This window comes from Gossypium hirsutum, chromosome A12 (genome assembly GCF_007990345.1).
Source record: "Gossypium hirsutum isolate 1008001.06 chromosome A12, Gossypium_hirsutum_v2.1, whole genome shotgun sequence".
Classification (NCBI taxonomy): domain Eukaryota; kingdom Viridiplantae; phylum Streptophyta; class Magnoliopsida; order Malvales; family Malvaceae; genus Gossypium; species Gossypium hirsutum.
In genome coordinates, this window is record NC_053435.1 from 5,725,648 (window position 1) to 5,739,292 (window position 13,645).

Genomic DNA, 13,645 nt, shown 5'->3' on the forward strand with positions numbered 1-13,645 from the left:
TTTATATGAGAGAACAATTTTATATTGAGAACATTTTCCACAATTTGGTATCAGAGCTATGGAGAGTGTGACTAGTAATGTGCCATTGCCTCGACTAACAAAGGTGAACTATGAGAATTGGAGCATCCAAATGAAAGCTCTTCTCGGGTCTCAAGATGGTTGGGAGGTGGTCCAAGAAGGTTTCGTAGAACCGACAACTACTGCGGGATATACGGCGGCTCAAAACAAGGCGTTGAAAGAAATGCGGTCGAAAGATAAGGCGGCATTGTACATGTTATTTCGAGCCATTGATGAGTCGGGCTTTGAGAAGATTGCAAGTGCGACAACTTCAAAAGAAGCGTGGGACATTTTAGTAAAGGTGTACAAAGGAGCCGACCGAGTTAAACAAGTCCGACTTCAAACTCTTCGTGGCGAGCTGGAAGGCATGAAGATGAAGGAATCAGAAGGTGTCTCCGACTACATCACGCGTGTTCAAACCGTGGTGAACCAACTCAACCGAAACGGAGAAGCGTTAACTGATGCACGAGTTGTGGAGAAGATTTTGAGATCGTTAACTGACAGTTTCAAAAATGTCGTATGTGCCATAGAAGAGTCAAAAGATCTAGCAACGCTTACAGTCGATGAACTCGCCGGTTCTCTCGAGGCACATGAACAACGTAAGAAGAAGAAGAAAGAGGAGACACTCGAGCAAGCACTTCAAACCAAGGCATCAATCAAAGACGAAAAGGTTCTCTATTCTCAAAGCTTTCGAGGTAGAGGCCGTGATCGTGGAGATCGAGGAAATGGTCGTGGTGGAAAAGGTCGTGGTCAAGAAGGGAATTATGAAGAGAATGAGCATTCAAACCAACAAAATTGGCGGGGAAGAAGACGTGGTCGTGGAAGAGGCGGATGGTCGAATTATTCCAATGTCGAGTGCTACAAGTGTGGCAAATATGGTCACTATGCGAAGGATTGTAACTCTGATAAGTGTTACAATTGTGGTAAGGCGGGACACTTCGCGAAAGAATGTCGCTTCTCGAAAAAGGTGGAAGAGACAACCAACCTAACCACGGAAAATGAGGAGGCAAAAGAAGGTTTTCTCTTGATGGCACACAACGAAGTCAACACCAACAACAACATGGTGTGGTACCTTGACACGGGTGCAAGCAACCATATGTGTGGGCTCAAGCACCTATTCAAAGAGATGCAAAAGGTTGAAACGGGACATGTGTCATTTGGAGATGCGTCGAAGGTTGAGGTAAAAGGCCAAGGTACCATTTGTTATTTACAAAATGATGGGTTAATTGGGTCAATCCATGATGTGTATTACGTACCAGACCTCAAGAGCAACATTTTGAGTATGGGGCAACTCATGGAAAAAGGTTATTCGGTACTTATGAAAGATCGGGTGTTACACTTGAAAGATAAGGAAGGGTGTTTGGTCGCTCGAGTTGAAATGGAGAGAAATCGCATGTTCAGGTTGAATCTGAGAAGTGTTCGAGGAAAATGTTTGCGAGTTGATGTTGAAGACAAGGCGTTGCTATGGCATCTCCGTTTTGGCCATCTACATTATGGTGGTCTAAACGAGTTGGCAAAGAAGAATTTGGTGCATGGGCTACCAGACATGGACTATGAGGGAAAATTTTGTGAAGAATGTGTGCTCGGTAAGCATGCGAGAACTTCGTTTCAAAATAAGGCCGAATATCAGGCTAAGCAACTTCTCGAATTGATTCATACCGACATATGTGGACCAATCACCCCTGAATCTTTTAGCGGTAAAAGGTATTTCATTTCTTTTATCGATGATTTCTCATGAAAAACTTGGGTTTATTTTCTTAAAGAAAAATTCGAGGCATTGGAGGTGTTCAAAAAGTTCAAAGTGATGGTGGAAAAAACAACTGGTAGACACATCAAATCTGTACGATCTGATAGAGGTGGCGAGTATACTTCGACGGCTTTCATGGAGTATTGTGAGGAGCAAGGCATAAGACGATTCCTAACCGCACCGTATTCTCCCCAACAAAATGGTGTGGCCGAGAGGAAGAATCGGACTATTCTCGACATGGTTCGATCAATGCTCAAGAGCAAGAAGATGCCGAAGGAATTTTGGGCGGAAGCCGTGCAATGTGCCATCTATGTGCAAAATCGATGTCCACATGCGAAGTTGGATGATCAAACACCACAAGAAGCTTGGAGCGGACAAAAACCATCAATTTCTCATCTTAAAGTATTCGGTAGTAAGGCCTATGCACATGTGCCGGATCAGCGAAGAACGAAGCTCGAAGACAAAAGCAAAATGTTTATTTTTATTGGATATGATGAGAAAACAAAAGGATACAAGCTACTCGACCCGATAAGTAAGAAGGTTGTGGTAAGTCGTGATGTACGATTCAATGAAGCAAGCGAGTGGGATTGGAATAACTCAACGGAGGTTATCACCAAAGATGGAGGATCATCAATCGCTACACCAACAATCATACCGACAAATCCTGAAACTACCGATGATGAAGATGAACCGCAACAACCAAAAATGCGAAGTTTGCAAGATTTGTATGATTCAACAAATGAGGTACATATTGTATGTCTTTTGGCAGATTCCGAGATTATAAGTTTTGAAGAGGCTGCACGGGACAAGAAGTGGCAAACTGCTATGGATGAGGAGATTAAAGCAATTGACCGCAACAACACATGGAGTTAACAGAATTGCCGAAAGGAAGTCAACCCATTGGTGTGAAGTGGGTGTTCAAAAGAAAGATGAATGCTCAAGGCGAGTTAGAACGGTACAAGGCGCGACTTGTTGCAAAGGGATATAAGCAAAAGGAGGGGATCGATTATGATGAGGTATTTGTTCCTGTTGTAAGAATGGAGACAATCCGGCTGCTCATTGCACAAGCGGCACAATTTAAATGGCTAATATTTCAAATGGATGTCAAGTCGGCATTCTTGAATGGTGTGCTCGAAGAAGAAGTCTACATCGAACAACCACCCGGGTACATGAAAAATGGAGAGGAGAAAAAGGTGCTGAAATTAAAGAAGGCACTTTATGGGTTGAAGCAAGCACCGCGGGCATGGAATACTCGTATCGATACATACTTCAAGGAGAATGGGTTCAAACAATGTCCTTATGAACATGCCCTCTACGTGAAGAAGAATGGAGGTAATATGTTATTTGTTGCTCTTTATGTCGATGACCTCATTTTTATGGGGAACAATGGTAAGATGATACTGGATTTTAAGAGCAAAATGACACAAGAATTCGAGATGACAGATTTGGGTTTAATGAAATTTTTCCTTGGTTTGGAGGTTCGACAAGAAAGGACAGGTATTTTTGTGTCACAGGAGGCATATGCAAAGGAAATTTTGAAGAAGTACAAGATGACACATTGCAACTCGGTATCAACACCAATGGAACCAGGTGTAAAACTCTCGAAATTCGATGGAGGAGAACGAGTCGACGCAAGTAAATACCGAAGTTTGGTGGGAAGCCTTCGCTATCTCACTTGCACAAGGCCTGACATTTCGCTAAGTGTTGGCATTGTAAGTCGGTTCATGGAGGAGCCGGTTTATTCACATTGGAAGGCGTTGAAGCGAATCCTACGGTACATTCAAGGAACGGTGTCACACGGGTTATTTTATTCAAATATGGAAGATTACAACTTGATTGGGTATTCCGACAGTGATTGGTGCGGAGACTTAGATGATCGGAAAAGTACATCGGGATATGTGTTCTTTATGGGTAATACAGCATTTGCTTGGCTTTCAAAGAAGCAACCAATCGTGACACTATCGACATGTGAAGCTGAATATGTGGCAGCATCTTGGTGTGTGTGTCACGCTATATGGCTCAGAAATTTGTTGGGTGAGTTGGAGCAACAACAACTTGGTGCAACTGAGATACGAGTTGACAATAAATCCGCGATTGAGTTGGCAAGGAACCCAGTGAATCATGAGAGAAGCAAACACATTGACATTCGTTTTCATTTCATCCGAGATCATGTAAAGGAAGGAAGTGTGAAATTAGTGCACGTGGCAAGTCGGGACCAAGTCGCGGATATCTTTACAAAACCGCTACCGATGATACTCTTCGACAACTACAAGAAATTAATCGGCATGAAGGATGGCAGAAGCATTTAAGTTTACAGGGGAGTTTTGTTAAATAAACTTAAATGAAAGTTAAGAGTCATGTAAGTGAAAGGTCAAGAGTTGAAAGGTCAAGAGTTATATTGTTTTTTAATGGGTTTAAATTAGTAGTTTTTTGTTTAGGAAAATGAAAGGTCAAGAGTCATTGGTTTATGGTTATTATTAGATTTTAATATTTTCAATTTTTGTTGTTTTAAATGGTAAACTATAGCCTATAAATAGTTTTTAAGCTTTTGATTTTATATGAGAGAACAATTTTATATTGAGAACATTTTCCACAAAATATTGGCAACGCAGTTGTACATATATACTGTAATTTTACGGAGGTTATACAATAGAAAAGAAATACAAAGATTATACAATCTTCTTTCTCAAAATTCTACCTCTTGTGAAATCATTTAGTTATATTTCCAAAATGGTTGCAGTAATTTTTTACTTCAAACATATTCAACCACGAGCAAGAAAAAACTTGAAAAATACTTTTATCCAGCACATGCTAATATCCAAAACTTACACCCCAATCCCAGTAACTTAAACCTACCTTTAATTTTCCCAAGTTGAATTATTGAGCCTCGTCATCACTACTGGTATCTTGGAATATCTCAGGAAACATTTCTATGAATATGTGACCTGCCACGATTCCTCTTGTCCCACTGAAGACAATGGAAGACTTGCTAAAAATTAAAAACTCCATGCCCGTCAGTTTATCACATGGAAGATGGCAATGAAAAGATGCTAATTGGATATTATGTTAATCATAAAATTTTCTTATGTTAGGGGAAAAGGAAGCAAGGATCAGAAAGTGGATCTTGTTCAACTTCAGACCCTTCTTTACTTGGTTATCAAATTGCATGAAAAATAATGGTAAGTGCTAACACACACGTGGAAATAATGAATTGGTTGTCTGTTTTTCCTTAATATATTTGAAAAATGTCACCAACTCCCGTGCGTTGGCAACTAGGATGGTTTCAACGTGTGCAAAGAAATGGCAAGGATATATATATTAAAGTGCTTGGATAGTGAGCTGGAGAGATGGTAGAGGGGAGACATTTCATGAACATTGCTGCCACCCTTTTATCGAGATCTTAATTAATCATGTCAACATTAGCAGATAGAAGAAGCATTTGAGGTTCCCTTTGTCTCCGTGAATTGATATGAATATACATATATATAACTTGGGAGCAGATGCCTAGTATTTCTGTGAAAATTGCAAGAAACGTTGATTCAACAAATAGGCTTCTTTGCTCAGAACAAAAAAAAATGGCAGCCACTCGATCCAACAGTTTCCCCCACTCATCTAGACAACACCCACTAGCAACAGAAGTTAATGAGCATTTGAATAGATTGAGGGCTTCTAAAGAGGCATCTACTTCATCATCATCAATAAGCCATAAACTAAATGGCTTTCAAGATTTGTATGATTGTGTTGTTAAGTTTCTTCAGTTGCCTCTGTCCCACCATGCTTTAGCCCACGAATGTGCTGATGAGTTGTTGGATGGTTCTCTTAGACTCCTCGACCTTTGCAGCACTGCTAAAGATATTGTGCTGCAAACAAAAGAAAACGCAAGTGAACTTCAATCGGCTTTGCGTCGAAGGAAAATCGGTGAAGCCGAGATCGTAAGTGAAGTGAGGAAATACATGAGCTCCAGGAAAGTTGCCAAAAAGACTATCCACAAGGCATTGGGAAACGTGAAGGTCATACAAAGGAAAAACACAGTCTCGCCTTCAGAAACTGTTAGCATGCTGAAGGAGATTGAAGCAGTGACTTGTTCTATGTTTGAGGATTTGTTATCTCTCATCTCCGGACCAAAGCCTAGAAGTTGGTTATCAGTTTCGAAACTATTGCATCAAAGAAGAATAGCGTGCGAAGATGCTGGAAGGAACGTGAATGAATTCGAAAAGGTTGATGTTGCTTTGAAATCCTTCGGAATAACCAAATCTGAGATCATAAATCTTGAGATGCAAAACCAGCTAAAAGACTTGGAGCTGTTTATTCAGGATCTTGAAGATGGACTTGAATGCCTCTTCAGGTGTATGATCAAAGCAAGAGTCTCGTTTCTTAACATCCTTACCCTGTAAAAAACCAAACCCAATTTTGGATTACATCATGTATAGAAATCAAATATACATACATACATACATATAAATGAAATACTCTTTTCCATTTCCATACGAAAAAAGCTCCCTGTTATTTTTCCTCTCTCAGTAGCATTTGTTTTAACCTTCTTTTCTTCCAGAGAAAACAAAAAAGTTACGTAAAACAGTAACTAGATAGTAATGAAACAAAGTTAACCTTGGGTTTTTGTATATTACTTTCTTCTTAAATATGATGCAATTAATTTATCAAGTTTGAGGCTGGTAGGATTCCTTTTGTCTCTAAATTAAACAACAATCAATCCATTCACATGGATGCATGCATTAATAGTGATAACAGCAAGCTTATATTCAAATCTATCACTCGTTTCAATTGATGAAAAATGGTGAGGCCAGCTTATTACCAAATATCAACCATTAAACTGCACTCTTTTTTTCTATTTGTTGGCAATATGTGTAGAAATTATTAAGCTTGCATGCAGATATTGCCTCCCTCTGCCACAACAAGATAATCGTATAATAAACTCCACCCATTTTTCTGTTTGTTGCCAACATGTGCAACATGCACCTATTGCATGCAAATCACTTGTTTTTACAAATAGTTGAATTGTTGTAGGAACAAAACAACTCTCCAAATAGATAAGGGAGGTGAGTTTATGTCAACTGAATTTAACACCTTTCGTGAAGCAAATGGAACAAACAAAGAGTTCACAACATCTTATACATCTAAGCAAAATCGCGTAGCAAAATGCAAGAACTGCACTGTTGTTGAAATATGCAGAAGCATGGTGAAACAGTTGTCGCAAAAAGACCTAAATTGCGAAATCAATAAACCAAAAAAAATATATAAAACTTAGTCTAAATTTAAATTTAAATTTGCTAAATACATAAAATTCTAATTAAAACCTAAAAAATAAATAAATATAAAGGGCCTAAATTTTATCAAATTTAAGTAAGATCTAAACACCTAAGCAACTTGTTAGAATTAAGATATCCGAATCCTTATTTAAATAAAATACACTGGTAAAATAAAATAAAAGCAGAATCCATATAGAATTACACTTCTTTTATTTTATTTTAGAATAAGGTTTTATTAATCCTTATTAAATTCTATCTATTTGATATTTATTAGAATAAAGTGTTTCAGTCTTATTAGAATATGGCTTCACAAGCCTATAAATAGACATAGTCTATTCCTCTTGTAATAATTCGAATTCAACTTAGTGAATTTTCTTCTCCTCTGCCCGTGATTTTTTTCCCGAAAGGGTTTTTACGTAAAAATTTGTGTGTTCTTTATTTTATTTTATTTTATTTTATTTTTTCACAAATTAGTATCAGAGCTTCCGAGTTGTTCATCTCGATCATGGTAATGGTGTCTTTGAAGTATGAAATTCCGTTGTTGGATCGCAACACCAGATTTACATTGTGGCAGATTAAGATGCAAGCAGTTCTTGCGCAGATGGATATGGAGAATGCCCTGCTAGGGATAGATAAGATGCCTTCGACATTAATAGATGAAGAGAAGAAACGTAAGGATAGAAATGCGTTAACACAATTGCATCTGCATTTGTCCAACGAAATTTTGCAGGATGTGATGAAAGAGAAGACCACCACTGCATTATGGAAGAGGCTAGAACAAATATGTATGTCGAAAACTTTAACAAGCAAGTTGCATATAAAACAGCGTCTTTATGCTCATCGTTTGGAGGAAGGTGCATCTGTACACGAACAGTTAACAGTGTTTAAAGAAATTCTCTCAAACTTGGAGGCCATGGAGGTTCAGTATGATAAGGAAGATCTAGGGTTGATTCTACTTTGTTCGTTGCCCCCGTCTTATTCAACCTTTAGAGACACGATTTTATATAGCCGCGAGTCTCTCATAGTTGATGAGGTTTATGATTCTTTGACCTCGTATGATAAGATGAAGCATCTTGTGGTTAAACCCGACTCTTAGGGAGAGGGTCTCATTGTTTATGGGAGACAAGATAAGAATGCTGATGATGATTGTGAAAGGACACAGGAACGAAATCCTCGCGGTAAATTTAAAGGTAGATCAAAGTCTTCAAACAGAAGTAAAACTTGTAACTTCTGCAAGAGGAAAGGGCACATTAAATTTGAGTGCTATAAGCTACAAAACAAGACTAAAAGTGAGGCTGCAAATCAAAATGGAAAACAACCAGAAAATTTCGGTGAAGCTGATGTTGTAGAAGACTACAGCGATGGTGAACTTCTAGTCACTTTAGTCAACAATTCTAAAGTGAGCGAGGAGTGGATACTTGATTCAGGCTGCACCTTCCACATGAGTCCCAATCGGGGTTGGTTTACAACTTACGAAACAATGTCTAAAGGTGTTGTTTTGATGGGAAATAATGCTTCGTGTAAAATCGTAGGTGTTGGAACAATTAAAGTTAAGATGTTTGATGGAGTTGTCAGAACACTTAGTGACGTACGAAATCTTCCAGAATTGAAAAGAAATTTAATTTCATTGAGTACTCTTGATTCAAAAGGGTACAGATACACAACTGAAAGTGGGGTTTTAAAGATTTCAAAAGGTTCCCTTGTTGTGATGAAAGGGCAGAGAAAGACTGCCAAGTTATATGTTTTGCAAGGTTCTATTGTTACTGGTGATGCAGTTGTCGCTTCCTTTTCCTTGTCAGATGATGATATTACTAAACTTTGGCATATGCGCCTAGGGCATATGAGTGAGAATGGCAAGGCAGAATTGAGCAAAAGAGGACTTCTTGATGGGTAAGGAATTTGTAAACTGAATTTCTGTGAGCACTGTGTTTTTGGGAAGCAAAAGAGAGTTTGATTCAACAGAGGAATCCATAACACGAAGGAAACATTGGAGTATATTCATTCTGATCTGTGGGGGCCATCCAGAGTGCCTTCGTGAGGTGGAGCTAATTATATGCTAACCTTTATTGATAATTTTTCCAAAAAATTTTGGGCATTCTTCTTAAAGTAGAAAAACGATGTGTTTTCCGCATTTAAGTCTTGGAAAATTATGATTGAAAAATAAAAGGGAAAACAAATAAAATACCTCCACACAGACAATGTCTTAGAGTTCTGTTCTAATGAGTTTAATAAATTGTACAAGTCAGAAGGGATCGTGAGACACTTGACAGTTCGTCATACTCCGCAACAAAATGGAATTGCAGAACGAATGAATAGAATGATCATGGAGAAGGTTCAATGTATGTTTTCAAATGCCAACTTACCCAAAGTCATTTTGGGCCGAAGCAGCCTCTACTGCATGCTTTTTGATCAACCGATCCCCATCCGTTACCATTGAGAAAAAGACTTCACAAGAGGTATGGTCTGGTAATCTTGCAAATTATTCTGATTTAAAGATCTTTGGGTGTCCTGTGTATGCTCATGTTGATAATGGAAAATTGGAACCGACATCCATTAAATGTGCTTTTCTTGGTTATAAAGCTGGTGTAAAAGGGTATAAGTTATGGTGTCCTAAAAATAGAAAAATTGTGATTAGCAGAGATATTGTTTTTGATGAAACTGCTATGCTGCCCAACTTATCTCTTAAAGACTCTTCCAATAAAGAAAATCAAAAGCAGGTGGAGCATCAGATCAATACAGAGTCGACTCCTTAAGCTAGTACAAAAATTGATAATAGAGTTGCTTCTTCACCACAATACTCTATCGCCAAAAATAGAACTAGAAGAGAAATTAAACCTCCAAATAAGTATGCCGAGGCTGATCTAGTTGCTTATGCTTTAAATGTGGTTGAAGATATAGATGCAAACCAAGAGCCATCTAATTACTCTAAGGCGGTTAGCTATGAAGACTCAGAAAAATGGATGTTTGCTATGCAAGAGGAGATGGAATCACTTTGCAAAAATAAAAAATGGAATTACTTCACAAAAACAAAAACTGCATTTTTGCATAGAGAACTTGAAGAGGATATTTACATGCAACAACCAGATGGTTTTACAGTCTCAGAAAAAGAGGGCTATGTTTGCTTGCTGAAAAAGTCCCTTTACGATTTGAAAAATCACCGAGGCAGTGGTACAAGAGGTTTGATTCCTTTATGACTTCTCATGATTTTAAAAGAAGTAGTTTTGACAGTTGTGTTTACTTTAAGAAAAATAGTGATGGTTCTTTTGTGTATCTACTTCTTTATGTTGATGACATGTTGATAGCAACAAAAGATAAATGAGAGAAAAGAAAGGTTAAAGCCCAACTAAGTGAAGAATTTGAGATGAAAGATTTGGGACCAGCAAAGAAGATACTTGGTATAAGATTCTCAAAGATAGAAAAGCAAGTAAATTGTACCTAAGTCAGAAGGGGTACATTGAGAAAGTTCTTTGCAAGTTCAATATGCAGATTGCTAAGCCTGTTAGTACTCCTTTAGCAGCCCATTTCAGACTTTCATTTGCTTTGTTTCCACAATCAGATGATGAGATTGAGTACATGTCACATGTTCCATACTCTAGTGCAATGGGATCTCTCATGTATGCTAAGGTTTGTTCACGTCCAGATTTATCATATGCAATTACTGCTGTTAGCAGATATATGGCGAATCCTGGTAAAGAACATTAGAAAGCAGTTCAGTGGATTTTAAGATACTTACGAGGTACTACTGATGTTTGCTTACATTTTGGAAGAACTAGAGATGGAGTCATTAGGTATGTTGATGTTGATTTTGCTAGAGACCTTGATAGAAGAAGATCTCTCATAGGTTATGTCTTTACAATCGGAGGTTGTGCAATCAGTTGGAAAGCCACTTTGTAAACTACAGTCACTTTGTCTACCACTGAAGCTGAGTACATGATGATTACTGAGGCTTGTAAAGAAGTCATTTGGTTAAAGGGACTCTTTAGTGAACTCAATGAAGACCTTCAAATTAGCACAGTATTTTGTGGCAGTCAGAGTGCCATCTTTCTTACAAAAGATCAAATGTTTCATGAGAGAACAAAACACATTGATGTTCGGTATCATTTTGTTTGTGATATTATTGCTCGTGGTGATATTGTTGTGAGCAAAATTAGTACTCATGAAAATCCTACAGATATGATGACTAAGTCACTTCCTATAACCAAGTTTGAGCATTGCTTAGACTTGGTTGGTGTTTATTGTTGAAGTTAAACCCTTAAGGGGTTTTATGGAAGAGGTGGAGAACTTGTTCGTTGAGAGTTCGCGATGAAGAACTTGTTCATTGAGAATTCGTGTCAAGGTGGAGATTGTTAGAATTAAGTGACTCGAATCCTTATTTAAATAAAATACAGTGGTAAAATAAAATAAAAGAATAATTCATATAGAATTACACTTCTTTGATTTTATTTTAGAATAAGGTTTTTTAAACATTATTAAATTCTATCTATTTGATATTTATTAGAATAAGGTTCTTCAGTCTTACTAGAATATGGCTTCACAAGCCTATAAATAGACATAGTCTATTCCACTTGTAATAATTCAAATTCGACATAGTGCATTTTCTTCTCCTCTACCTGTGGTTTTTTTCCCAAAAGGGTTTCCACGTAAAAATTTTTGTGTTCTTTATTTTATTTTATTTTATTATTTCACACAACTCAATTAAAAAAAAGAACTTAACTTCTAGATGTAAATTTATACACAACTAATTATCACAATATACCAATTTCATCAACATTCCATGTAGAACTTGTACATTCAACCATCCGAATGACCCAACAATGATGACTTTTACTGTTTGCATATTCTACCATCCCAAGTGGCCCAACAATGATGGCTTTGAATATTTGCATATTCTATCATCTTGAGCGGCCTAACAATGATGGTTTTGAATCATTATTTCGTGTTAAAGTAGCAACACCAACATTGTTTATGTTGCTTATGTTTGGTCTATTGGTCTGATTAATTGTTTTCTGTTGATTTGTTAATTGATTCTTTAGTCAATGTTTAATTTAATCAGTTATTCTTGTTTTCTAGCACAGTCGGTTGTCGTGGGATATGTCCCTAATTTTAAGGGTAGTAGTGTGTAATGGGGTGTAAGCCTATATAAGGCACTCAGTTGATTTCAGAAATTATCTATCAGTTTAGTTCAGTTTCTTTGTTTTTATTTTTTCCTCTATTATCTGCTGTGTGTTCCTCATTTTGGTATCTGAGCCAGGTTTTATATTGTTTATTGTGTCTCTTCTTGGCAAAATCAGCAGCCTTCATGCCATCGGTGGAGTTAAGAAACTCAAAAATAAGAACTACAACACTTGGTATGCATGTATAACGTCGTACTTGCAAGGCCAAGACCCGCGGGAGATGGTGAATGAAAGCGAAAGCATGCAACTGGTGGCAGAGCCTATAACAACCCATTTTTTAGTGATGCAAGAAACGGTGGTTTCGAAACCCCATTTTTGATATTCGAGTCCTTCAATATTATTATTTAACATTTATGAGGTTACTATAAAATTTAATTAAAGTTTGATCCATTAATTTTTCAATTGGATATATAGTTAATTATGGTACAAGAACTAAATTCTAAAAGTGGTAAAATTTTATCGCTATGAATTTTTAATTAATTGAAGACCGCTTGATCAATTGAGCCCTTTTTAATATAGTGAATGGTGGTGATGGACAACTATCATCCACCTAATTGGCTAATTAAGGTTAACATTAGTTAATTATTAATTAGTTAAGTTAATTATAATTAATTAAAGTTTAATCTTAGTATAAAAGATAAATCAAAGAAAAAAATAGTCACTTTTCATGTTCATCTTCTCCCCATCGTACCTAAGAAGAAGAAAAAGGGTTTCAAAGCTTTCAAACTTTGGTCCCTAAATTGGTAAGTGACTTTAAGTCTGTTTATTGTAATTTTTATATTTCTGAGGTCCTAGAAGCTTGATTTAGCTAACTTGTGCACCAATTTGTAAAACCTTTAAAGTTTTCAAAATTTTTCATTTTTGATTTCTTGAAGTTTTTGGTGCTAAATTGTTTGATTTTAAGCTTAGAGGTGAAAAATGACAAGTTTGTAAAGTTTAATTGCTAGTTTTTAAAATAAGGACTAAAATGCATTAATTTAGAAAATGGTATAATATTTCTACAATTTTGTATAATATAGGGTTATAAAAGGATGAAACTGAGATTGGTTTCAAAATCGAAGCTCAAATTTGAAAGTTATGGAAATCTCAATTTTAGGGACTAAATTGAATCAAATTCAAAACTTAAGGAAATATTTGAAAAGTGAAATTGAAGTGACTTATTTTTATAATAAGATGAAATAAGGTATTTGGAATTGATAAATTGAAATGAATTATCGTATAGATCGGGAATTGAATCAATCAAAGGATCATTGAGGAAAACGCAAAATTATGTATTAGTCATTGACATCTTATTTGTTGTTGTTTCGGCCAAGTAAATTCATATGGGACGTACTTTATTAATTCATGATTTTTTTATTTTTATTTTTTTGCTTTCTAGTTTGAATTGTAATGAATATAAT

At 36.7% G+C, this 13,645-nt stretch overlaps 1 protein-coding gene across 1 annotated transcript; it reads left to right on the top strand.

The window, feature by feature from the left end:
* The first annotated feature begins 5,379 nt into the window (after positions 1–5,379).
* LOC107888102 (uncharacterized) lies at positions 5,380–6,198 on the top strand. The gene has a single exon (XM_016812255.2). It carries the CDS (start codon positions 5,380–5,382, stop codon positions 6,196–6,198), a length of 819 nt encoding a protein of 272 aa, XP_016667744.2.
* Positions 6,199–13,645: the final 7,447 nt, after the last annotated feature.

Bases quoted from the DNA above. Each gene is read 5' to 3' on its own strand.
- LOC107888102 (XM_016812255.2), top strand. From the start codon at position 5,380: ATGGCAGCCACTCGATCCAACAGTTTCCCCCACTCATCTAGACAACAC.